Here is a 23,998-nt window from a genome sequence, read left to right on the forward strand (position 1 = left end):
AGAGTAGATTTGAGTGTTGACGTAGCAGTGTTTTGGATCACTTTTTCCCTTCTGTTAATGTTGGAGCCTCTGGGTTTTAAAAGGTTAATGCCTTTCTAGTTATACCTTCTTTTAGTTAAAGGTAATAGGGTTTCATCGAATAGCTCAGAGTTGAGATCAATTGGTGGTAGTGGTGTGTTCTTGACATCCTAGTAAATACTTACGTAGTCCAAGGATTGAATTGTTTTGAAGTCTTGAGAGGTTGTTCTTAGTTCCTAGAGTTTTTCAAATGAAGTTCCTTACCTATTAAGTCATCTTTTGGCTCTATTAAAGAATTAGAGAAGTCAGATTTTCTAGAGAATCCATTTAACTACTGTTTTTAAGGTATTTTCTTTGGGGATAGTAATTTTTTTAAAGAATTTGCCTCAGTATCCTTATTTTAACCCTTTCAGTTTGATGCTATTTTGAGAATTACTATCCAATCTTAACCTTGATGATCTTTTACTATCATATGTGATATAAACAGTCATTTTTTAAATTAATATTTCAGATCTCTTTAAGAGTGTACTTTTAATATCCACACAGTTTTGGTGTTACCACTTCTGTTTCCCAAGTTTGAAAAATAAAAGAAAAAAATCAGGCTTTATTTGCTTAAATGGCCATCATTGCTGTTATGAGAAAAAAAATGTATGTCTTTTCAGGGAAACAGGCACCTACATGAGTACTAGAAGTCATGGCGTTTACTTCTGGTGAGCATTTAGTGATCTTACTAGCATCTCAAAAGTTCTTGGTTTACAGGTCCTTAAAATCAATTTTAAATATATTTAGGTGCTTTTTTTGGTCCTATCTAAAGCAAGCTCTATTTTAAGCAAAATACCCTTAATAAAAGAAAAGCTGGAAGTTGGGGTTAATGCCAAAATAGAACCTTCCTTATCCTTTTCACTTACTTCAAAATTAGAGACTATCTTCATCTTCATAATGGCAAGGAATGACCTCTCTTATCTCACTGGAAACTCATTACCTAACCAGCAGGATAAGAAATTATGGGCTGGGCACGGTGGCTCACGCCTGTAATCCCAGCACTTTGGGAGGCTAAGGCGGGCGGATCACTTGAGGTCAGGAGATGTAGACCATCCTGGCGAGCACGGTGAAACCCCGTCTCTACTAAAAATACAAAAAAATTAACCGGGCGTGGTGGCGGGCACCTGTAGTCCCAGCTACTCTGGAGGCTGAGGCAGGAGAATGGTGTGAACCTGGGGGGCGGAGCTTGCAGTGAGCTGACATCAGCCACTGCACTCCAGCCTGGGCAACAGAGCGAGACTACGTCTCAAAAAAAAAAAAAAAAGGAAATTATGTATTTACTGGGTTAATTTTAGGGATCTATAATCTGTAAGGTAGTCAGTGAGTGAGTTTAATGGGTAGAATCCTGATATAGTTTGGACATTTGTCCCTGCCAAATCTCATGTTGAAATGTAATCCCCAGTGTTGGAGGTGGGGTCTGGTGGGAGGTGATTGGATCATGGTGGTGGATTTCTCATGAATGGTTTAGCACCATTCCCTTTGTGCTGTCTTCACAATGGTGAATGATTCCTCACCACATCTGGTTGTTTAAAAGTGTGTAGCACTTTCTTGCTTTCTCTCTCTTGCTCCTGCTCTTGCCATGGGATGTGCCTGCCTCTGCTTGGCCCTCAGCCATGAGTAAAAGTTCCTTGAGGCCTTCCCAGTAGCCTAGCAGATTCTGGCACCATGCTTGTAAAGCTTAGAGAACTGTGAGCCAATTAAACCTCTTTTCTGTATAAATTACCCAGTCTCAGGTATTCCTTTATAACAGTGCAAGAATGATCTAAACCAAATATAGACTGGAGGGTTAGGATAGATAGGGTCTATATTAAATATTTGCTATATGGAGATATCTTGGGTCATTCAGTATCACTAATTTTTAAATAAGTCTTTTCAGTCTTCACAATCTCATTATCTGTTTAGTGATAAAGCAGACTATCAAGGCGAATAGTACTGCTCTTCCTAAAAGTCAGCTCTTTTGAATCTGGGTCTTTCAGTATTGCCACTGCTTTTCTTTGGAGGATTCTTTGCATTGTAGAAGTGGAATAAACAAAATCAAGGAGATCAAGGAACGTCCTGGAGAGTTAGAGTTTTGAAGAAGAAAGTCCTGGAGAATACTTAGTGGAAAGAAGAAGGTAGTCTTATCTGTATTGATAATTCACCTTGTTATATAATTTATTAGCAAATAATTTTAAGCAGGGCATCTCTTCTATGTTTGTGTAATACTGATACAAGTGGTATTTTTTTCTTACTTGTATGGCTATCGGAAACTTTTTAAAACAGGGATGAAGAACCTGTCACAGACTAACTTGTGCCACTGATTTAATTTCACCAGATTTGTGTACTGTTGTTCTGGCCAAAAATGATTAAGGTTATGTTTTTTTTTGTTTTGTTTTGTTTTTTTAAACAGGTCTTTTTTGAAAGCCTCTTACATGCTAAGTGTGCTTTCCTAAGCATTCTGGAGCTAAAGATAAACAAAACATTGTTTTTTTGTTTAAGGAGTCACAGTCTAGTGATGAAGGCAGATACACAAATTCTTTGCATAGGTTATTTTGGGAGTCGAAGAGGAAAAAGGTATGCTTCCCTGACCTCAGTTGTAAACTCTTTGCGGAGTTTGTGGTCAGAGAGGAGCACAACGTGAGCAAACTCATCTTAGAAAAATAGCATGGTGGTGGTTTAATGGCAAGTAGTTCTGTATATTGTTTGCTTTCATGATTTCAGTGAGACTTAGGAAGAATTAAAGGAGTTGAAAAGATGTAAACATTAGTTAATTAAAATTTCATTAGTCCTGTTTCTTAAAACTTTCCATTTTTTTTTTTTAGTGCAACTATGTTGGATATATCTGCTTTTCCTCTGAGCAAGTATTTTTTTCCTAGATGAATCCGTCTCGATTTGTGTGGACCATTTTGTGTGTGAATATTCATTCTTACAACATCTTTTGTACTTACTTATTTCAGTATTCATTTTGTAATGGACTTGTATATTGCTTCTTATATTTGACTTTGAAATGGCATACATCAGTAGAATCTTGCATTTTTTTCTAGTAATTGAATAGTATTTAGTAGATATATATTCTAAGCATGATAGTCGCTGTTAGCTTATCCTTTTATTCAAATGAAGCTTTTATTTCCGTTATCACTTGTAAATTTGTTGAAAGTTACACTTTTGTGAAAGTATACTACTGTGAGAAGTTTTAATTTGAAAAATATTTGGTGCTTTTTTTCTTATGAGCTATTATTATTTCCAGATTGATGGGCAGAAATGCAAAAATAAAAAATAATTTCAGATAAAAATATTCGAAACCATTGCTTTGAAATAAAGAGAAACTTTCTCCAGGTTTTTTTAACTTAAGAAATAATTCTAGGAGGCACTTAAGCCAAACATGAAATAATGATTCTATGATATTATAATGGAGTTATAAATTATAAATAGAAGAAAAATAATACTTTTTAGAAGACTATTTTTTTCCAGTTTTAACTACAGCTCTAACTTGGTTGATACTATTCAAACTCATATTTTAAAGAACAAAGGTAATTTGCAAAATTTCTTTTAAAATTTACCTACTTAAATGAGAAATAGGCATCAGGATCGACATTTTACACATTTGTTTTCATATGACCAAGTGGTGACCAAAATTCCATTAACTCAACTATGTGTCTTTGACCCTCTGAGAGGGCTTAGTCCTCATGAAAATGTATTTGTATTACTCTTGAAATTTACTTTTTTCTGAAAGACCATTTAAATGAACATCTAGCATTACTTATAATTCTCATCTTACTAACACTTGTATTAATGCACCATATATATTATGGAGTTAGTACAGTGAGAGAAGCAGCTTAATAGAATGATTACTAGAATAAAAGTATAAGAATTGAGAATCCTTTCTCAGCCATCGACAAACTGTGTGACCTTAGAATGGCAAATGAATTGTTTAGTCATTGGACTTCAATGTCCTCAGATGTAAAATATCAGGATTTTATTTAGTAAGTTTTAAGGAATCTTTTTTCTAAAAAGATTATGGTTTCATTTAAAATATGGTCAAAATCGTATGTAGAACCAAAAATAATACTTTAAAATATTTTGTGTCTGCCCAGAGATAAATATTTGAGTACAAATAGTTTAAAACCAAGAGCTGCTTTTGCAAAAAATAATCCATCAGTTTAATATCCCTTCCTTTATAGAATTCAAAGCTTATGCCCCCCCCCCCCCAGCTGGACAAAAAAAATAAAGATTCAGTCAGTCAGCTGTTTTATTTGCATGATGACAAGTAATTGTTTTTCAGTTATTTTCTTCTCTGAATTTGCTAATCAATTACTATAGTCAAAACCAAGGTTTTTATAAAACAAGTCAACTACTTAAAAGTTTGGAAACTAAATTTTCTTTTTGTAACAGAGGATCTAGGAAAATAATGATATGTATCAAAACATGCCATGTGGGGAGTATCTGTCCCATAGGTTTATTAACTGGTGAAGGTGATCCTTATTATTTTATTTACTTCATAAATCTATTTGATCATGCTTGATTCTTTACCCTATAACTTCTTAATGTCTTTGGTTAATACAGTCCTAAAATACTCCTTCTAATAAACTAGTTTTAATAGCAGCTACTGCTGTATTAATCTAATGTCTAATCTTATTTAATTCATATTTTAAAAAATGGTTTTAAAAATCTCCCTTTATATTAGATGCCATTAGCAATTGTGTATATATGTTCCATTCTTAAATGTTAGTAGCAGTTCATAATTTTGCCACATGATGTCCCTAAATACATATTTTTAATGTGGCTTTAAAAGGAAATTTAATGTTACGTTGATTTTTAGCTCCTCTTTGTCTTACCTTTTTTTTTTAGAATCAGAAAAATCTCTGTGAAATGCTCTACTTAGTCTTCTTCGGCCTATCATGCCCTTATCTCTGCTTCCTCTTTAATATTTAGTAGACAATAATTTTTTATGCTATAGCAGTGTAATTAAGTGAATGGACTTGTGAATAAGGAGACAGAAGATGTGGAATGATGGTTTCACTATGGCGAATTTATTTTGTGCTTTTAACTACTTTAAAATTCAGTGTTTCTTCCAGGCCTTTTAGGTAAAATCAAACATAGTATCTGCCCTTACTAGTTAATATCTGATATATCATCAATCCCAGAGCATTTCATCCTCTTTCCAAGACCTGGTAGTACATTACCTCCAAGAATGGTTCACTTTCCTGTGAAGCTTCAAAATAGAAGGACAATAATTAAAAACCTTAGTATCCCCCAAATAATTAGAAACTTTAAATCACCAGAAAATTAATAACTCCTTGGATTTTCATGCTCCTTAAAGTGATAGTATTTGGTCAGAAATGTATTAATGACATGCGGGTCGTTATTTGTCTCACATATAGCAAGTAACATTTGAGCTATAAGAATGTCCTGCATATGAAATTTTATGTACACAATAGTTCATATTTTAAGAAAATAATTTGGGTAACTAAATTTAGTTTGCCTATACGTTGCTTTGATTCAGTAAATATAATCTTTATACTACACTAATAGTGCTCTACTATAATTCTGTTTATAAACTTTGGATTAAAAAGTATATAGGAGTACAATCATCAGAAAACATCAATCTCTTAAAGTTGTATTGCCTGATAATTTGGTTTGTGTACTTTGTTACTATTCTTGTGTGTTTAAACAGTATACCTTGATTTCTGTGCACAAATTCAAGGGATTGGCACTTATTTAAATAAAAATGTGAACCATGATATAAAACTCCACCTTTTTATAGAGTAGATAAATCTTTGTTGACCTATGCTTTACTTTTTCTTTTGTGCAATTTGATTGTCCTTCCATTATGTGGTCTAAGGATGTTTTTATTAGAGTTACTTTTTTTCTTTGTACTTTTCTTTAATCCGGTTTTGTATGTGGATTTTTGTAAGACGGAAGCCCATTTACTTAATTTTTTTTCTTGTTAACTTTGTTTCATCAATACATAGTTCCAGTCTGCTTGTTTACTGGCCAGATTATGGGGTAAATGAATATCCACAAAATTTGCAGCATATGTGCCATATATGTGGACGGCTTTTTTTTTCCTGCTGCTGCCCAGTTAATTTTTGGTCCAAGGGTGACCAAATCTGTAGTTACAAATTTATGAAAGTATTGGATAATTTGGGGCACAGAATTTATAAGGTTACAGGTGAGCCATTATCAATCTTTGGAAAACAGGTTAAGATTCTATTCTGCACTATAAATAATTCAAGCAGTGAAATGCTTGTTAATTTAAAGGCATTTCACCTGTATATATGTGTGTACATGTGTTTCCTTGAGAGAATAAGAATCCCTTAAGGGATTCCTTGGTGTGAACTTAGGTGTGTGTATGAAGTATAGAAATAATGATTATACCAGAATATTGAAAGATTATTTCTTTTCACTTAAGAATTAAAGGGAAAGAGGCAATAGTAAACAAAAATATGATTGCTTTCACGTGAAGGCACTCACTTAGTTTCGGAGAGGGATTTACAAATAAGATAGTAATGATTTTTCTCTTTATTTCTTAATATTTTCCCTGTTTTACTTAGTAGATAGACTTAAGATTTTTAAGTTATTGTATTGAAATACATATATGTATGTGTGACTCTTCTATTTCTCACTAATATACTAGTGTTCTAAAACTCATTTTTATTGACTTTTTAAAATCTTTACATTTTATTTTCTTATTTATGTATTTTTTTATTGTGATTTATGCTCCAGGCAGGGTGTTGCTACATTAGCTAATGTGGCTTGGGAGAAGGATGGACAGGGTTTTCATCAATCCTCTGAGGCCTTAGCTTGATGATGTCAGATGCTCTCATTTAAATTGATATATTGGAGAATTATTTCATTGCCTTTAGATTTAATCAGAATTTTTCTGTAATGATTTTTAATTTTAGTTTTTTATTCTGAAATTATTTATAATGAGTTTTCTATGACAAAAACTTGTATAATCAACTCCCAAATATTTAGATACGTGGCATGAATAAATGGAAAGGAAATAATCTGAATATAGTTAGCTTATTTGTTTATCCTAGAGTGCTCTTTAAATATATAGTATATTGATTCTAGAAATTTACACAAATTCAATACAAAACTCAGCTTAGGAAAAGTTGGAAAGATGTTCAGTTTCTCCTCCACTCAATTTCTTATCCTGCAGAAATGACATTGTTTCATACTGATGCAGTGCACTTACCTAAGTATTACATTAGTCTGCCCTCTGTCTTTTCTTCGTGGTTTTTACTGGTAAGAGTAGGTTGTTCACTTTCATTCCTGCCTTATTCCACAAAAGATTTGAAGTGGCTCCTTAAAAATATGTAACATACAAAAGGATTCAGATTTTAAATTGAAGAAATTGAGACAATTGGAAATTATGATTAGGAAAATAAAGCCAAGCAAAACCAAACAATAGGTTGTTTAGAGATAGATGATTATGAGGTAAAACCATAAAAATGCCAGGGAATTACTAACATTTAAAAGTTACTACTTGGAGGGAGAAATTGGAAAGGATTCAAAGGGACTTCTGAGGTATTGGTAATTTCCTGTTTCTAAACCTGGGTGGTGAGTACATGTTTTCATTTTTTTAATTATGTAAGGCATACACATCTATATTGTATATATTTCTTTGTTTCTATATTTCATTATTAAACTGGGAAAAATGAAAGCCAGCCAAGGGTGAAAACTTGTGTTATTTTGTCAAAATTGGAATAAGAGTCTTTCTACTCTAGAGATTCTCAGTATAACTCAAGGTAAAATAGGAAAGTTACATAGTATCAAGACCAAATAATTTTATTCTACTCAGACTATATTTGGAATGTTTTGGTTGCTTATGGGCACCACAATTTAATTCAACCTTGACCACTAGGGTGAGCTTGGAAACTCCGTAATATGTAATAGGACAGTGAACAACTGAAATATTTGGAGCTGTTTAGTGTGTAAATACTAATACAGAGGAAATGTGATCGCAGTTTTCAAATGTTTGAAGTGCTCGCACATGGAAAAAAGACTTTAGTCCTTATCTTTGGAGCTCTAGGAAGTGGAATTAAGTCTAAAAGAGCAAAGTTTTAAGGAGGTAGATTATGGCTTAATATAAGTCAGAACTATCTAAGCCTTTCGGCTGCTAAAAATTCTCTCAGTACAAAACAACAAACAAAAATAATTTTTTTAACATTTATTTTAAATCTATGAAATATATGGGGGAAGGAAAGAGTCTTTACTAGACTATTGTAACTCAGAATTATTTTCCCTAATACCACTTGGAATATAATGGCCGTGCCATTTTCAAGCCCTCTGAGAAATTTACTTTTTGCAAACTGATTAAGAAAGTTTGATTTGGGAATTTTTATTCTCATAAGAATATCCCTTTTGCTTATTATTCATTCCTTTAGGCTTCTTTTCTCATGTTTAGTTTATTAACTGGCAGACGGCTGATTGTTAAATCTTGTTAAAATGTGTTCCTTCAACAAATACTTACCTAAGGCTGTTTTGTGTAAAGTTATGAGGATCACTGTAGTGAATTAGACACAGTTGCTGCTTTCATAGACCTTACATTCTATTGAGACCAATATTCAGTTAGAGTTCTGATAAATGCTCTGAAGTAGTACGGGGTGTTATGAGAACATACAATTGGATGACCTGACCTAAACTGGTATTGGGGTCAGGAAATGGTACATTGCACTTTAGAAAGAATTTCAGGAAAAAGAAAGTAAGTACTATGGCATAGCATATAGGCAACATAGGAAAAAAGAGTATGGCATTTGGAGCCAGATTTCCTGGGTCCACATTCTAGCTTCATTACTTACTTGGAAAAGTTACTTAACTTCTCTGTCCTTCAGTTTCATCATTTGTAAAATAGGAATGATAATAACAGTATCTCATAGGGTAATTGCATGTATTAAATGAGTTAAAATTGTAAAGGGCCCAGAACATTCCCTTTTATATATATTAAGTACCATATAAATAGTGAAGCATAATTATTCAGAAAACAAATCCAAGATACCAGTTTCCAATCATATGTAATATAAATATTAGAAATAATAATAGTTAAGATTCTTTGAACACTTACTACATGTTAGATTTTGTGCTAAATGCTTTTACATGATGTATTAGTCTCACAGTTCTTTGTGGTAGATAGGGTGTGTGTGTGTGTGTGTGTGTGCGCGTGTGAGACAGAGTTTCGCTGTGTCACCCAGGCTGGAGTGCAGTGGTGCGATCTTGGCTCATTGCAACCTCCGCCTCCTGGGTTTGAGCGATTCTCCTGCCTCAGCCTCCCAAGTAGCTGGGATTACAGGCATGTACCACGATGCCTGGCTAGTTTTCATATTTTTAGTAGAGAGGGGGTTTCCCTGTGTTGGCCAGGCTGGTCATGAATTCCTGACCTCAAGTGATCCGCCTGCCTCTTCCTCCCAAAGTGCTAGGATTACAGGCATGAGCGAACACGCCTGGCTTGTTGTAGATAGGATTTTAATGTTGACACTCCTTTACTTACTTTTTTTTTTTTTTAAACAGGCTTCAGTATGTTAAATAATTTGCCCAAGATCCTAGTTAGCATAAGAGGCTGTGCTCTTAACTGCCATCCTTTGTAAATTCACATGATTCCAATGAAAAACTGGTTTTTGTCTAATATTAAACATTTGGTAACAGACAGTGGACTTGTGAAATATTATTGGCAAATTATGTTTCTGTAAGTTAAAATACAATGAGATGGGCTTTTGGTCCTGCCTTACCTTTTTTCCAGAGGCTATTTTGGCTTTAGGAAACCTACAGGCCCATGTACCAGACCCCACTCCATTGTAATGTTGACCTGAGACATCTGGTTGAATTCTGTGTTATTCTGAGTTAGAAAAATCTTGTAAATGTATCTTGTTTACAAGGTAGCTTCATGATTTTTAAATTTACCCTAGGATCAGCATTGCCAGCCAAGGAATGACATGTGTCAAGGTGGCAGATGATACATGTCTTTCCCCCATCCAGATTCTAGACAGAACATCAAACAGGCAAAGTTTGTTTATATCTATTTCCTGGTCCCCTGTTACTTGGTACTCATTTTACTCTGATTATATTCAAAACATCCCAATACATAGTTTAGCCATATAATTTATCAGTCCAAATAGGTTTATGCTTTTTCATTGTTACTTCCTTAGTCAGGAACCTATCATGGCTTGCTATTGTAGTATAATCAAATACTCTGAACTTCACATTCTCCTGTTCAGAATGCTCTACTGTTTGGCCCCACTTAACCTAACCATAGCCATACATTTCCTGCTGTGATCATCTGAATTTGCCATGCTTATTGGTAGGTCTAGGCCTTTCCTATTGCTGTGCACTGTGCTTAGAGTATTCTGCTTATCCTCGTATACTTTTATATTAAGCTTTTATTCGACATAGTAACCCAAAATGACTTTTTCTTTATGATATTACTCAATAATTTTTATATTTTTTGTTTACTCAAAATTTTTCATCCATCAGTGTATATAAAGCCAGTGGACTTTGTACATGTATGATTTGTTGTTATTCCCTGCATTATATGGGTAAGTACTGGCTCCTTTAGTACTCAGCATATGGTGCTTTCCAAATAATTTAAAGCAATCTACATGCTATAAAGTTAAAAGATAAAGATTCCAAGGAAAGATACATTTCGGCTGTGCTTTGAGCAGAAGGAAGAAAGGATTGGGAAAGAAATATATGAGATAGGAAGTTGACAGGTATAAACACAGGCATGGTTAAATTATGAATGGTGGTTAATGGGCTGAAATATCTGCATATATGTCACCAAAGTAAAAATTATCAGTATATAATTTTTAACATGCTAATGTTGGAGGTTTCAAAATAGTAGAAATCCTTGAAATATAGACAGGGGCATATGGATGATTTTATATTGGATATGTGTATATTATATATATGTATATAAATTTGTATAGTGGAATAGGAAATTAAGGTTGTAATTGTTATTTTTAAACCCTCTGAGAAAACCTTTGTGTTTATATCAACCAAATGTAGTATAGAATATAATGATTTATGTTATGTGCAATTTTTAAGTTTCTTTTAAAATTCATTATATAATCACAGTTATATCTAGCATAATCTATAATGTTTGATCAAGGCTTCACAAATAGGAAATGTCAGTTGCTTATTGTATGTTATTCTAATCTTAGTTTATTGCTAGCATTATACTTTAATATTCTTCTACACAGGTGTAGACTGAGAAGATGGTGGTGTTCCTTTCAGTTTAGTTTCCTAAAGACAGGAAAAAAGCTTGAAAATTCGGGGTGCTAATATAGCAGCCTTATTTGGAATACACCGGAATCCCATGCACTCAGTTATTTTCTGTCTTCAAAAGAAGAAATAGTATGCCATATCTGAGAGTCTAAAAATAATTTTTGTCTTTCATATCATTTACTTTAAAATTTATATGGAATTTTCTGTCAAACTAAAGACCAGTAAAATCTTCTTCAAAGATAGAGAATATGCTTTTGTAATCAGTTTTCAGTGACTTTTTAAACTTCATCACATCTTTGTAGAACAAGTCATCTATCTACAATGTTATGTTTTCTTGAAAATAATGAAAATTAGGAGCCTACTTAGATTTTTACTTAGTTTTCCCTTATTTTGGCCCTTATTCCTACATAACTTCTAGAAAACTAAATATAAAACATTTAATGATTCCCATTTTGCAGAGAGGTGGTAAAGATCCTGACTCTGGTCTCTGAAGTTTAATTTATCCTATTCTTTTTCTCCACTTTTTGACATGCCTTTTCTTTCCCCTAGTCTCTTTCTTATTGTCTTGCCTACTAAATAATCACTTTTGAAATAATTTCTCAGAATATATTCATTAACAGTTGTTGCTTTTTAAAAAGGAATGACACAAATAAGATGGTAAATTAAATTGGGTGAAAGTACCAGTAAGTAGCAGCCTTGCATTTGACACGAAATTGAGACTCTGCTGATAAGCTTTTGCTTTTGTGGTGAGAATTATCACCATCTCTTCTATATGCTGACATAAATTTAATTCTTATACATTGGTAATTTAAATCCCAGCATTTTTCCTGTTAAATTTGATTTCATTCAAACCAAAGATTAACAAAGCTAATTCTAAAAACTCCAGGTGGTAGATAGTGAAGGCCATTATGAAGAAAAGAATTGCTCTGTATTTAATAATATTTCTATGTAGCATCTGTACTGAAAATCATTATAGTTTAAAATTAGTCTGAATCACATATGCTCTATTTTGGTAGTAACTATAAAGTGATTTTATATTTTATCATAATTATACATTATCAACTTCTCCTTTATGTATATCACTGGAAGGTTTTTATCCCCTCCCCCCCTCTTTTTTTTTTTAAACTCCTTAAGCTATAACATTACATACAAACAGAAAAGTGCACAAATAATGAGTGTAAATTCAGTAAATTACCATGAGGGACTATGTCTGTATAACTCACCACCAAGGTAAAGACATAAAATATCAACACTCCAAAAGACTCTTTTGTATTTTCTCCAGACATTACTTTCCTTCCTGCTCAAAGGAGGCCACTCCTCTGACTTATTCTATGTATTTTTGAAACTTATATAACATTTTATATCATCTTGTCTGGCTTCTTTTAACATTGTGGATTGATTCATACTGTTTCAGGTAGCAGTACTGTTCATTTGCTCTCATTGATACCTGTATTTCATCAGAGTGTTGTATAAAACTTGCTGTCTTTGTTGATGAAAATATAAAGAACTATCAGTTTGGGGCTGTTTGAATAATGACACTCTAAAGATTCTTGAACATAGTGTTTTTGGTGCTCATTTGCACACATTCCTGTTGAATATATAGGAGTGCAAGTGGTGGGTCATGTTTTTTTAACTGTAGTAAATAGGGCCAAATAGTTTTCCAAAGTAAGTATACTGATTTACACTTTACTAGCAGTAAATGGGAGTTCCAGTTGTTTCACATTCTTGCCAACACTTAGATATCAGTCTTTTACATTTTGGATATTCTGATTAGTGTATATTTCTTACTGAGATTGTAATTTTTATATGATGATAACTTACAATACTGATCATCTTAGGAGGATTATAGGGCATTACACTATTGTATTGGTGAAGTATCTGTCTTGTTCAAGTCTTGCTCCTTCATTTTATTGGTTTCATTTTATTACTTAATATACAAGTCCTTTATTGAATATATTTTTAAAATATCTTGTTCTACTCTGTGACTTACCTGTTTATTCAGGTATGTTTTGAAACATAGAAGTTCTTAATTTTAATATGATTCAGTTGATCAATCTTACTAGTGCCATTTGCATCCTGCTTAGAAAATCTTTACTCACCACAGGGTCATGAAATATTTTCTGTATTATCTTTTAGAAACTTCCCATCATCTAAATTTAGTGACAATGCGAAGTCTCAGAGTCGCCCCCGCTCATATGAATATTCACTTAACCAACACCATTTTTTGAAGACTTGCCATTTTCCCATGACTCTGCAGTGCCACCTTAATGTAAATCAAGTATGTGTATATACACTGCCTTCTAATACACACATACATATATGACTTATTCTGGATATTAACATTCTATTCCATTGATCTGTTTGTTTTTGCACCAATACCATATTGTCTTAATTTTGTAACTTCATATTTTATAAATAATATTTTCTCACTTATTTTTTCTTCTTCACAATTATCTTGACTTTTCTCAGCCCTTGAGTTTCCATATGAATTTTAGAATCAGTTTGTAACTTTATACCCAAGACCAAAATCCTAATGGGATTTTGATTGGAACGGAATTGAATCTGTAGATCAATTTGGGAACAATAACATTTTTATAGTATTGGGTCTTCTGATCCATGAACATGATACCTCTTTTCATTTACCTAGGCTTTTAAAAAATTTGCTCCTTCAGTAGTTTACTGTTTAAATATCTTCTACATCTTTCTCCAGACTTATACCTAGTGTTTGTTTTTCATAATGTCCTCATAAAAAAGAACTTATCTTAATTTTAGTTTCTAATTGTTCCTGCTTTATGTGAAAATGATTTATTTTTTAATATGTTGGGTAAAACTACTTATTTGTGTCAAATAGTTTGACTCTGCAGTAATTTTTCTGCATACACTTTTATCAACTAAATGTAAAGATCTGTTTCTTCCTTTCCATCCTTTATACACATTTTTTTTTCTCTTGCCTTACTGCACTGGCTAGAACTACTTTTTTAACGTTGAATACAAATTATGATAAAAACCATCCTTATAAACTTTCAGTATTTCTCCACTAAGATATGATATGTGTTGTAGCTTTTATTATAGAAGTCCTTTATCACTTAAGATACTCTCTTTTATTCCTGCTTTGTATGAGTTTTTATCATGAATGGGTCATGAATTTTGTGAAATACTTTTTTGCATCTAGTTAATTACATCATTTTTGTCTTTTATTATTTTAATGCAATAAGTTGCATTGATTGATATTTGAATGTTACATGAATCTTATTTCCAAAGTAAACTCAATTTGGTCATGGTACATTATACTTTTTATATATTGCTAAAATTTGTTATTTCCTTTAGGATTTTTACATCTGTGTTCATTAGTGAGATTGACTCATTCTTTTCCTCATAAAAATAGTTGGGAAATATTTTAAATTTCACTGTTCTCTGTAAGAATTTACATAAGATGGGTGTTATTACATTGTTTCTGAATATGTGGAATATTATTTAAGAGGCCATCTTAGAGTTTTTAGCCCCTCTTTTATTAAGGTTACAAATATCTCTCCTAAGTATGGTTAGAGCTGCATCCCATACATTTGGTTTTTCTTTTTCTTTTTCTTTTTTTTTTTTTTTTTTTTGATACTGAGTCTCACTCTGTCGCCCAGGCTGGAGTGCAGTGGCGTGATCTCGGCTCACTGCAACCTCCGCCTCCTGGGTTCAAGCAATTCTCCTGCGTCAGGCTCCCGAGTAGCTGGGATTACAGGTGCGCACACCACACCCGGCTGATTTTTGTATTTTTAGTAGAGATGGGGTTTCACCATGTTGGCCAGCCTGGTCTCGAACTCCTGACCTCAGGTGATGTGCCCGCCTTGGCCTCCCAAAGTGCTGGGATTACAGGTGTGATCCACCATGCCTGGCCTTGTGTTCCATACATTTTGATATATTTTATTTTTATTATCATTTGTTTAAAAATATTTTCTCTTTTATGTTTTGATTTCTTCTTGAACCTTCAGTATTAATTTCTAAATATACATTTAATGTCCTTGCCAATATGCTTGGGATTAAGTCTCTCATTTTGCCATTTGCATTCTGTTTTCTCTGCTTGTTCTATTTTTTCATTTCTTGCCTTTTTTTTTTTTTTACATAGTGTTTATTTTGACTTTCTTTTCTTTAGCTGTATTAGTTATACAATTATACAGTCTTTAATCTCTTAGTCCTTACTCTATAAATGCCAACATGCATTCCTAACTTACTGGTCTAATATTAATTAGTATTTTATCACATCCTAGACAATACAAGGAACTTAGTACACTTTGACTTCTTTCATTTCTTTTACAATTTATGTAGTGTCATTGGTACTTATATATATATTTAAACCTTATACATTTAAAACCCCACAATACCCAATATAATAAAAATATCTAGTTATAATCGTTTTTAGACTTAATATACATTGATACTGATTTACACATTTATCATTTCCTTTGCCCTCTCTTTCTTCCATCTCTAAGCTTCCACTAGAATTGTTTATTTATTCTACCTAAAGAATACTTATTCATATTTTCTTTTGTGTGGATATGCTTATGACAAATTATCTCAATTTTTGTTTGTCTGAATGTATTCTTAGTTTGCCTGCCATTTGAAAGGGTATTTTTGCTAGGCCAGCAGTTATTTTACTTCAGCCCTTTGCAGTTACGATTCTACTGTCCTTTAGCTTCTATTGTTTCTCTTGGGAAATCTGTTGTTGATCAGCTTGTTACTCCTTTGAACATACATTGTGCCATCATTCCCTGTACCCAGCTACTTTTACTATTTTCTTTTTATCTATGATTTTCAGAAGTTTTACTATTATGGATTTGACTTTTGTATAGTCTTCTTAGTTTTCATCTTACTTGGTACTTTCACCTCTTCTGAAGTCTAGATTAATGTATTAGTAAGTTCTACGTTATTGTGTTTTCAACTACTGCATTTGTTCATTTTCTCTCTTATTTCTTTATGGTAATCCAGCTACACATATGTTAAACCTTTTTACTGTAACCTGTGTATTGATTATATTTCTTCTGTATTGTCCATCCTTTTGTATGTCAGTCTGTATATTTTCTTACCTGTCTTCTGGTTTGTAATTTTTTTATCTGTAAAAAATTTAAAAGGTTTATCCTAAGAACCATTCATTTAGATTCATTTCTCAGTTCTAGAATTAAATTTGAGTCTCTTTTATGATTTCTACTTCCTTCCAAAAATTTTAGTCTTTTATTTTCTTGAGTGTATTAGGCATTGTTATTTCAATACTCAGTTCTGAAATTTAATGATCTAAATACCCTGTGGATCTGTTACTGTTGTCTGCTGTTTCTGTTGGTTTTAGGTGATACTAATTTTACCTCCTTGTATGACTAGTTATTTTTTATTCAATACCAGATATTGTGTATGAAAAATTGTAGAGATAATTTGAAGGCTAGCACGATGTTATATTTATTCATATAAGATTTATTTTGGCTTCAGAAAGGTGGCCAAAGGACTGACAAACCAAGATTGCTTTAATCTAGGCAGGGGTTGAAGTTAAATTTAGTCTCTGTTAAAGTTTGTCTGTTTCTGGTCCATTTTTACTCAGTTCCAGTCATTCCTTGTTAGTAGCTCTTTAGTTCTAGTTTTCGTCTTCCTAGCTTCATTTGTCTCTTGGCACCTTCTGTTAATTCCCAAGAGGGAGCTTTTGGGAATTGGCCAACCCTTCCAGGGGAAATGCACCTCCCAAAGAGGTGCACATACCTTTGGGTTTTCTTCTTCTCTGAGATCACAGCCCCATAATTCGTCACTGTCTTGGTTCTCAGTGATTTCAAGCAAATGTTTTTGTTTTTAATAATTTCTTACATTTTCTAGTTCTTACCAAGAGGGTTGATTATTGTTACCTAGTTCATCATGTAAAAACAGAAGATATTGTGACTATTTTTATACTGAATTATAATCTTTAGATGATTATTTTTATACCTAGTTTTCTATAGATTATCAGAAATTTTTCATTTGTTTATACTTTTATACACAATTTCTTAGCATAGATTTGGATATACATCCATAACAGAAAGGTTTAAGGCATATGAAGAGACAACCACTAAAATAGATGGATGCCCACAGTTGTACTATATTTGACTAAATTTGATTTCAAGTAGATAAAATTTAGCTGTTAGGAAAAAAGATTTAAGTTTAGTATTATTTTGGCCATCTATCTTTTTTAAGACAGCAAGGAAATGGTGTTTCATATGTAAAATAACTACACCTTATACAACATTTCTATTTCCCAAATTTGCTTAGATTCTTTGGCTTTCTGCTTATCAGAAATTGGGTGATCTCATTTATTTTTAAAGTCTCTTCTTTATCTTAGCAGGGTAGTAATATTTAGAAAGATAAATGATAATTTGTTTAGAAAGAGATAAATTTTTTTCTGATAATGTATTACTCATAATTTTCATTCAGATATCAAAATACTCTTCTCTTTGTTCATCTTTGTAGAACTCCAGAAATAACTATTTGTCCCTTCTTTTTCTCTAAATTTGTTTTTTTATTTACTGATCAAAAGGTTTTTTAACTAAAGTTACCAAGGATTCCATGCACTTCCAAGATAGGGATAACATCAATCTAAAGACTCAATTATTTTCTGTCTTCACTGCTTACAGACAGGGAACACAATCTGTTCAGCCTGGACCTGTGTAGAAGAATTTGGAGAAAATAAACAGGTAAGAGTTTATTAGGTAAGAGTCTCTTAGGAATATTAAGTAATATATTTAATTGTCAGAAAACCAGTTTTAAATTGTTCTTTATAATGAAAACAATGAAACTTTATGAAGTATTTTTTATAATAGCCTTGTTCATTATAGACTCATTAAGCAAATGTTTTAAAAAGTTAAAGTGGGTTTCTGTATTTCAGGTCTTCTCAAAACATTCAACATGCTGGTATACCTTGAACCACCAAGATGGTAAACAGTATTATAAATTCGATATATTTGGAGTTAGTGTGTTATTTATAGATTATCCAAGTATTTCTCAAAAGTATCTGAAAATAGGACTCTCTTGTTTTTCAACCTTAAACCCAAATCTTATTGAAACAGTTTGGGATAAAAGTTGTATTTACTAAGACTTAGTGTTTAGTTTATTCAACAAGGTACTTCTTGAGGAAGATAAGTTTTAGTAGGAAGTTGAAAGATAGCTTATTTGAGTCAAGATTATTACTTTACAAAGTCTTTTTTTACATGTAGAGGCAAAGGAATGTGATGTTTTCTAGGATGTAATTCATGTACTACATCTGTGTCCTTGAGTAAGTTAACTTGACCTTTTTGTGCTTCACTTCCTCATTGACAAAGGGGATAATAATAGTACTTAAGTCTGTTATGTGGATTCAGTTGTACTAATCTTGTGTGGTTATTTTTATCACTTAATAATATTGCCATTACAATTAATATAATCTGTTCTCAGACTCAGAGAGAAATGCTTGTTATACTTGAGACTTAAATTTTATTTTTACAGATCTTAATCTTAGCATAAAAATTCAAATAAGTGATGCCAGTCTTAGAGGTCCTTCCAACTTTTTATAGTTCAAAATTTGAGTTACAAGGACTGATTTTACTTACAGAAATAAAACTTGAAAAGAATTGCTGTATTTTCTAAGGCTTTTCTTTTTTGCCCACATGGTTTTAGTGAGCGACAACTTTTTTTTTAACCTATACTGAAGCCTACCTAGATTGCTGCAGCTCTGAATGTAATTTTTTCTCTCATAAGCTGCTGTTCTAGTACTCACTTTCCAAATGGCCTAAAAGGAGTTGGACATAATTATCTCTTAATACAAAGGTAGCAAACTAGAAGCTCTAGATGTACTTTTTTTTAATGGAAAGCAACTAGACTTATTTTCAGTACAAATAAGTATCTGTTGTTTTATTCTTGACCCTCTTTGTGTTCTTTTTGTTTGTGTGTTGCCTTGCCTCTGAAGGCATTTGAGCTTTTAATTGCTGTGTTTAATATATTTGAAGATTTTGTTCTGTTTTGTTTTTAATGTTTTCCCATTATGTATTAACTCCATTAAGATTTCTTCCTTGATATTCAAAATTCAGTGAAATAACTGCTTCTAAGGTCAAACAGGTTTGGGAAAAACTGTATACTAAATACTTCCTTTGGAAAATCATAGTGCATACTAGCATCCTAGGTAATTGAGGTAGCAACCTGTTTAATGTATAAGCCTATCTGTTCTAAATTTTTCTTGAGATTATTTGGCTATAGGATGCTTGTTTTAAGAAATTCTTGCACTTTAATTGTACGGGATGTGGTTTGGGAAATACTGAAGCTAACCCAAAGACACACTTGAGTTTAATTTGTTTTTATTTAATATGTTTCTGACTTTATTGAGGTATAAATAAAATACAACAAAATGCCCATACTTAAAGTGTACAATTCGGTTCATTTTAATTTATGTCTATATCTATGAAATGACACCACAGTTAAGAAAACAAACATTTCCTTCACCCTCAAAAGTTGCCCCATGCCCCATTGTAATCCATTCTTCCTTCCATTCTCATTCTCAGGCAACCACTCTAGATTAGTTTGCATTTTCTAGAATTTCAGCCCCTTGCTTTCGAAGGTTTAAATTGTAATCTTTAGATAATTTAAAATTTCATTTTAAAGAAATTTCATTTCTTTATTTCCTCTGCTTATTTAGCTCTTGATTTTCTGTACTAGAATAGAAAGTACAAAATAAATGATAGATATTATTTATACTAATATGATATTTTAATCTCTGTGTTTGAACCCAGCCATATTTTATGTTCTGGGAATGTATAGTAGTAGTATAGCTAAAAAAAAAAAAAAAAAAAAAAAAAAAAAGTTTTGTTTTGTTTTGTTTTGTTTTTTTCAGATAAAATTTAGTGTTTGAGAAAGTAAGTTATTGAGATAGTTATTTCAGTTATGGTTATTGAATGTTAGAAATTGAAATAATAATAAAATGGTACAATAAGCTTTTTTTAAAAAAATTTCAATACAGATCTCATAGGTATCTAAAGAAATGCTTAAAATATGTGTTAAAGGTCTGATAAACATACTTCGTAGATGAAAAGATCAGGTGTCTCATCCTTAACACTGGTGGGAATGTAAAATAGTATAGTCTTAACTACCTTGGAAAACAGTTGAGCAATTTCTCAAAAAGTTATACGGGGAATTACTGTATGACTCAGCAGTTTCATTCCTAGTTACTTACTAAAGAGAATTTAAAACATATGTTCACACAAACACTTGTACATATTATTCCTTAGCAGTATTATAAATAATAGCCAAAAGGTTGAAACAACCCAAATATTTATCAACTGATGAGTGGATAAACAATGTATAATCTAGCTATATGATGAAATATTATTCAGCCATTAAAAGGGATGAAGTTCTGATACATGCCACAACATGTGTGAGCCTTGAAAGCATTATGTTATAAAGTCAGTTCCAAAAGACCACATAAATTTGTACAAAAAGTCCAGAATAGGCAAGTCTATAGAAATACAAAGGCTAGTAGTTGCTGGGGCTGAGAGAAGAGAGAATGGGAGTGACTGCTAATAGATAACAGAGTTTCTTTTTAGGATGATGAAAATGTTCTAGAATTTTATAGTGGTGCTGTTGTACATGTGATAAAAATCACTAAGTTGCAGACTTAGAGATATATCAGAAAATGGATGGATGTGGTGGTAGAACTCACGTAGCTAACGGAAGAAACCAATTATGAGGAATATATTTTTTAAATGAAAAATTAGTCTGAAGAGTATCTAGTCAGAAACAAAAGAAAAAGGGAGTCAAAATTAATATGAGAAGACACTTTCATCTCACTTTAAAGTCTCTATTAAGGGTTTTCTTCATCTTTAAGACAGAAAAGCAGCTAAAAATTAGTGATGTTTGGTCAAGATGTGTAAGACGAATTAAAACAAGAAATACATTGAAGCAATGTATCTATCCACTGTTTACATTTTCACTGAGAAACGTACTGGTATTATTCACTACCAGACTGTCTTTGTGTTGGATACAAAAAGGTGGTAGACCAAATTATAGTAGCCACATAAACAGGCCTGACAAGTATGTGGTGTATGTACTACCAGTCTCTACTCTTGCTCCTTTGTCAGATGTGGCCTAAGTCATCCCTCGCTTTCCTGTTTATTCCAGACACACCACCAGAATCTTTCTGAATCTAGAATTCCTATTAGCCATTACTGCTTAATTAGAATTGCCACTTAAGGTTAAGCTTATTTGCTATTCTTTGTATATATCAAATTTGTTCTATGAAAATATTTGTATTCCATATATAAATAGGAAATTAAAGATAACATTTGATCAGGTTTTCTATAATAATCCGTTATGTCAGAGCAGTTGTTCTGTTTTTTTTTTTTTCTCCACAAAACAACCTTTACTTCAAGTGAAAGTTTAGCATATAAAACAAGGGAATGCAGAGCTGCATGAGTTGAATGAGAGGTTGGAATAGGTATGATTAAAATTGCTGGCAGTACCAAATGTTGGAATGTGGAGCAACTGGAAGTCTCATATTTTACTGGTGCGAATATAAAATGGTCATACTGGAGAACTCTTTAAGCAGTATGGGTCATCTATCCTATGACCTAGCAATCCCATTCCCAGATATTGACCCAAAAGAAATGAAAACATCTATCCACCAAAAGATTTGTATAAAAATGTTCATAGCAGCTTTATTCATAATAAAACTTAGAAACAACCCAGATGTTCATCATTAGGCAAATAGATAATGAAATTGAAGTATATTCACACAATGAAATAATAACCATAAAAATGAAGAAACTACTGAAAGGTACAACGTGAACGAATCTTAGAAATTATATTGAGAGATTGTCTGGATTATCTTTCTGGAATAATTTTACCAAAACAAGCTATTTGCGTTTAGACTTGGCAAGGCAAGATACGTCAGTGGATTCTCTTTGTGAATGGAAAAAAAACCATTCTTATTTTGTATAGAGGCCTCCTCTTTTTGTAACTTATTTTTTATTGGTAAAAATTAATTCAAATGTACTTAAAATTATGTTGAGAGAAAGAAGATAGACATAAAAATACTTAATGCATACTATATGAAGTCTAAGAACAGGCAAAACTGATTTATTGAAATAGAAATCAGAAGGTGGTTGCCTCCAAGTGAAGGTCTGTTGGCTGGAAAAGGGTACAGGAAATTTCTGGATTGGGGATATGTTTTATATCTTGTTTTGAGTATCAATTACATAGATTTATACAATTATCAAGACTCATTGAAATAAACATAGGATGTATGCGTTTTATTTTATATAAATTGTATATCAATGTTCAAAGTGTTAAGGCAGTTGAATAACACTTAGTGTAAAACTTACATTCTGAAATTGGCTCTGTATCATTCTTTAAGAAGGGATCTGAAGTACAGATCCCAGTCTGAGGCAGAAACAGTGGGATTGAAGAGCTAAGGATGTTAATTGGGAAGAAAAACTAGGGGTGGGCAAATAAGTATATGCTAGGAATTTAAACTAATTTATTAATGTGTTTTCTGAAAATTAGAATTTCTGCTTTTTATTTCCTATGATATGAAAATCATATGTTATAATAGATCTGAGGAAAACATGATTGTACTTCTAGGTTCATCCCACTAAGCATTTAAAGCTTACATTTCATTCATTGAAATTTGGTTTGTATTGTATTTTCTAACCAGCTAGATGTCTTCCTGAATATATTTAGATTCTTAGTGATTTTAGTAATAAAATTTATTTTTGAAATGCTTGTAAATCTTACAAACTTCTGAAACCTTTTGTTTCCTAATCTTTGTTATTTGTGAAGAGTTTTTTTTTCCTTTGGATTTATGCTACATGAATAAAGTCATAATCAACTTTTAATTTTGTATTTAATTTAGTCTCCTTGAAAATATGCAGTACAACAAATGATCATTGTGTATATTTAAGGGCTTAAGTTCAAGGTTTACAATGGGGACTATCAGGAATGAAGATAAGCTAGGCGTTATGCTAGTAGCCAACTGCTTGGCTATCCGCTTTCTGAAATCTTTCCCTGAAGATACCTTCTGTGTTCACAATTCATAAATAGGCTGCATTACCTGAAGATACCTTCAGTATCCACATTTCATAAATAGACTGCATTACTTCTTGAGTGGATGTAAACTCAAAACAAAAGTGATTTCTCTTTGAAAACTACATTTCCCTGTTTGCGGTAGCCTGCTCTTCTAAATTGTATTGTTGATGACCACATTGTTAAAATTTGAAGAGCTGGGTGTATTACAGATAAATGGCTAATAAGAAATTGACTGTATTTGCATAATAATTTTCAGAAGGAAAGAATCAGACTTTTTTTAATAAAGCAGTTATCTGGGAATACATGGAGCCAGTAATGGTCCCCTTTATACTCAATACCAAACCCTTCAGGTGAAGTGGATCCTTTAAAAGAAAAAAAAAAAAAAGCACGAGGCACGGTAGCTCACACCTGTAATCCCAGTACTTTGGGAGGCTGAGGTGGATCACCTGAGGTCAGTAGTTCAAGACCAGCCCGGCCAACATGGTGAAACCCCATCTCTGCTAAAAATACAAAAATTGACCGGGTATGGTGGTGGGTGCCTGTAATCCCAGCTACTTGGGAGGCGGAGGCAAGAGAATCACTTGAACCCAGGAGGTGGAGGTTGCAGTGAGCTGAGACCGCACCATTGCACCCCAGCCTGGGCAACAAGAGTGAAACTCTGTCTCAAATAAATAAATAAATAAATTGTATG

General features: G+C 32.5%; 1 protein-coding gene across 21 annotated transcripts in view; it reads left to right on the forward strand.

Annotated features, from left to right (window-relative positions):
- RBM46 (RNA binding motif protein 46) overlaps window positions 1–23,998 on the forward strand; it is a 49,796-nt gene that overhangs the window by 23,523 nt on the left and 2,275 nt on the right. For 5 of the 21 annotated variants that reach the window (XM_054485321.1, XM_054485322.1, XM_054485327.1 and 2 more), the window contains 2 exons: window positions 17,895–17,954; window positions 18,146–23,978. The exons of 9 other annotated variants lie outside the window; for them this stretch is intronic. In XM_054485321.1, the coding sequence (XP_054341296.1) occupies window positions 17,895–17,950 (56 nt within the window). In that variant the 3' untranslated portion in view covers window positions 17,951–17,954; window positions 18,146–23,978. Of the gene's footprint in view, window positions 1–680; window positions 1,309–2,036; window positions 2,175–17,797; window positions 17,955–18,145; window positions 23,979–23,998 lie in introns of those variants that run through there. 7 more of the 21 variants (XM_054485319.1, XM_054485320.1, XM_054485330.1 and 4 more) reach the window with 5 other exon arrangements.

The sequence above is a fragment of the Pongo pygmaeus genome, chromosome 3, assembly GCF_028885625.2.
Source record: "Pongo pygmaeus isolate AG05252 chromosome 3, NHGRI_mPonPyg2-v2.0_pri, whole genome shotgun sequence".
NCBI classification, from domain to species: Eukaryota; Metazoa; Chordata; class Mammalia; order Primates; family Hominidae; genus Pongo; species Pongo pygmaeus.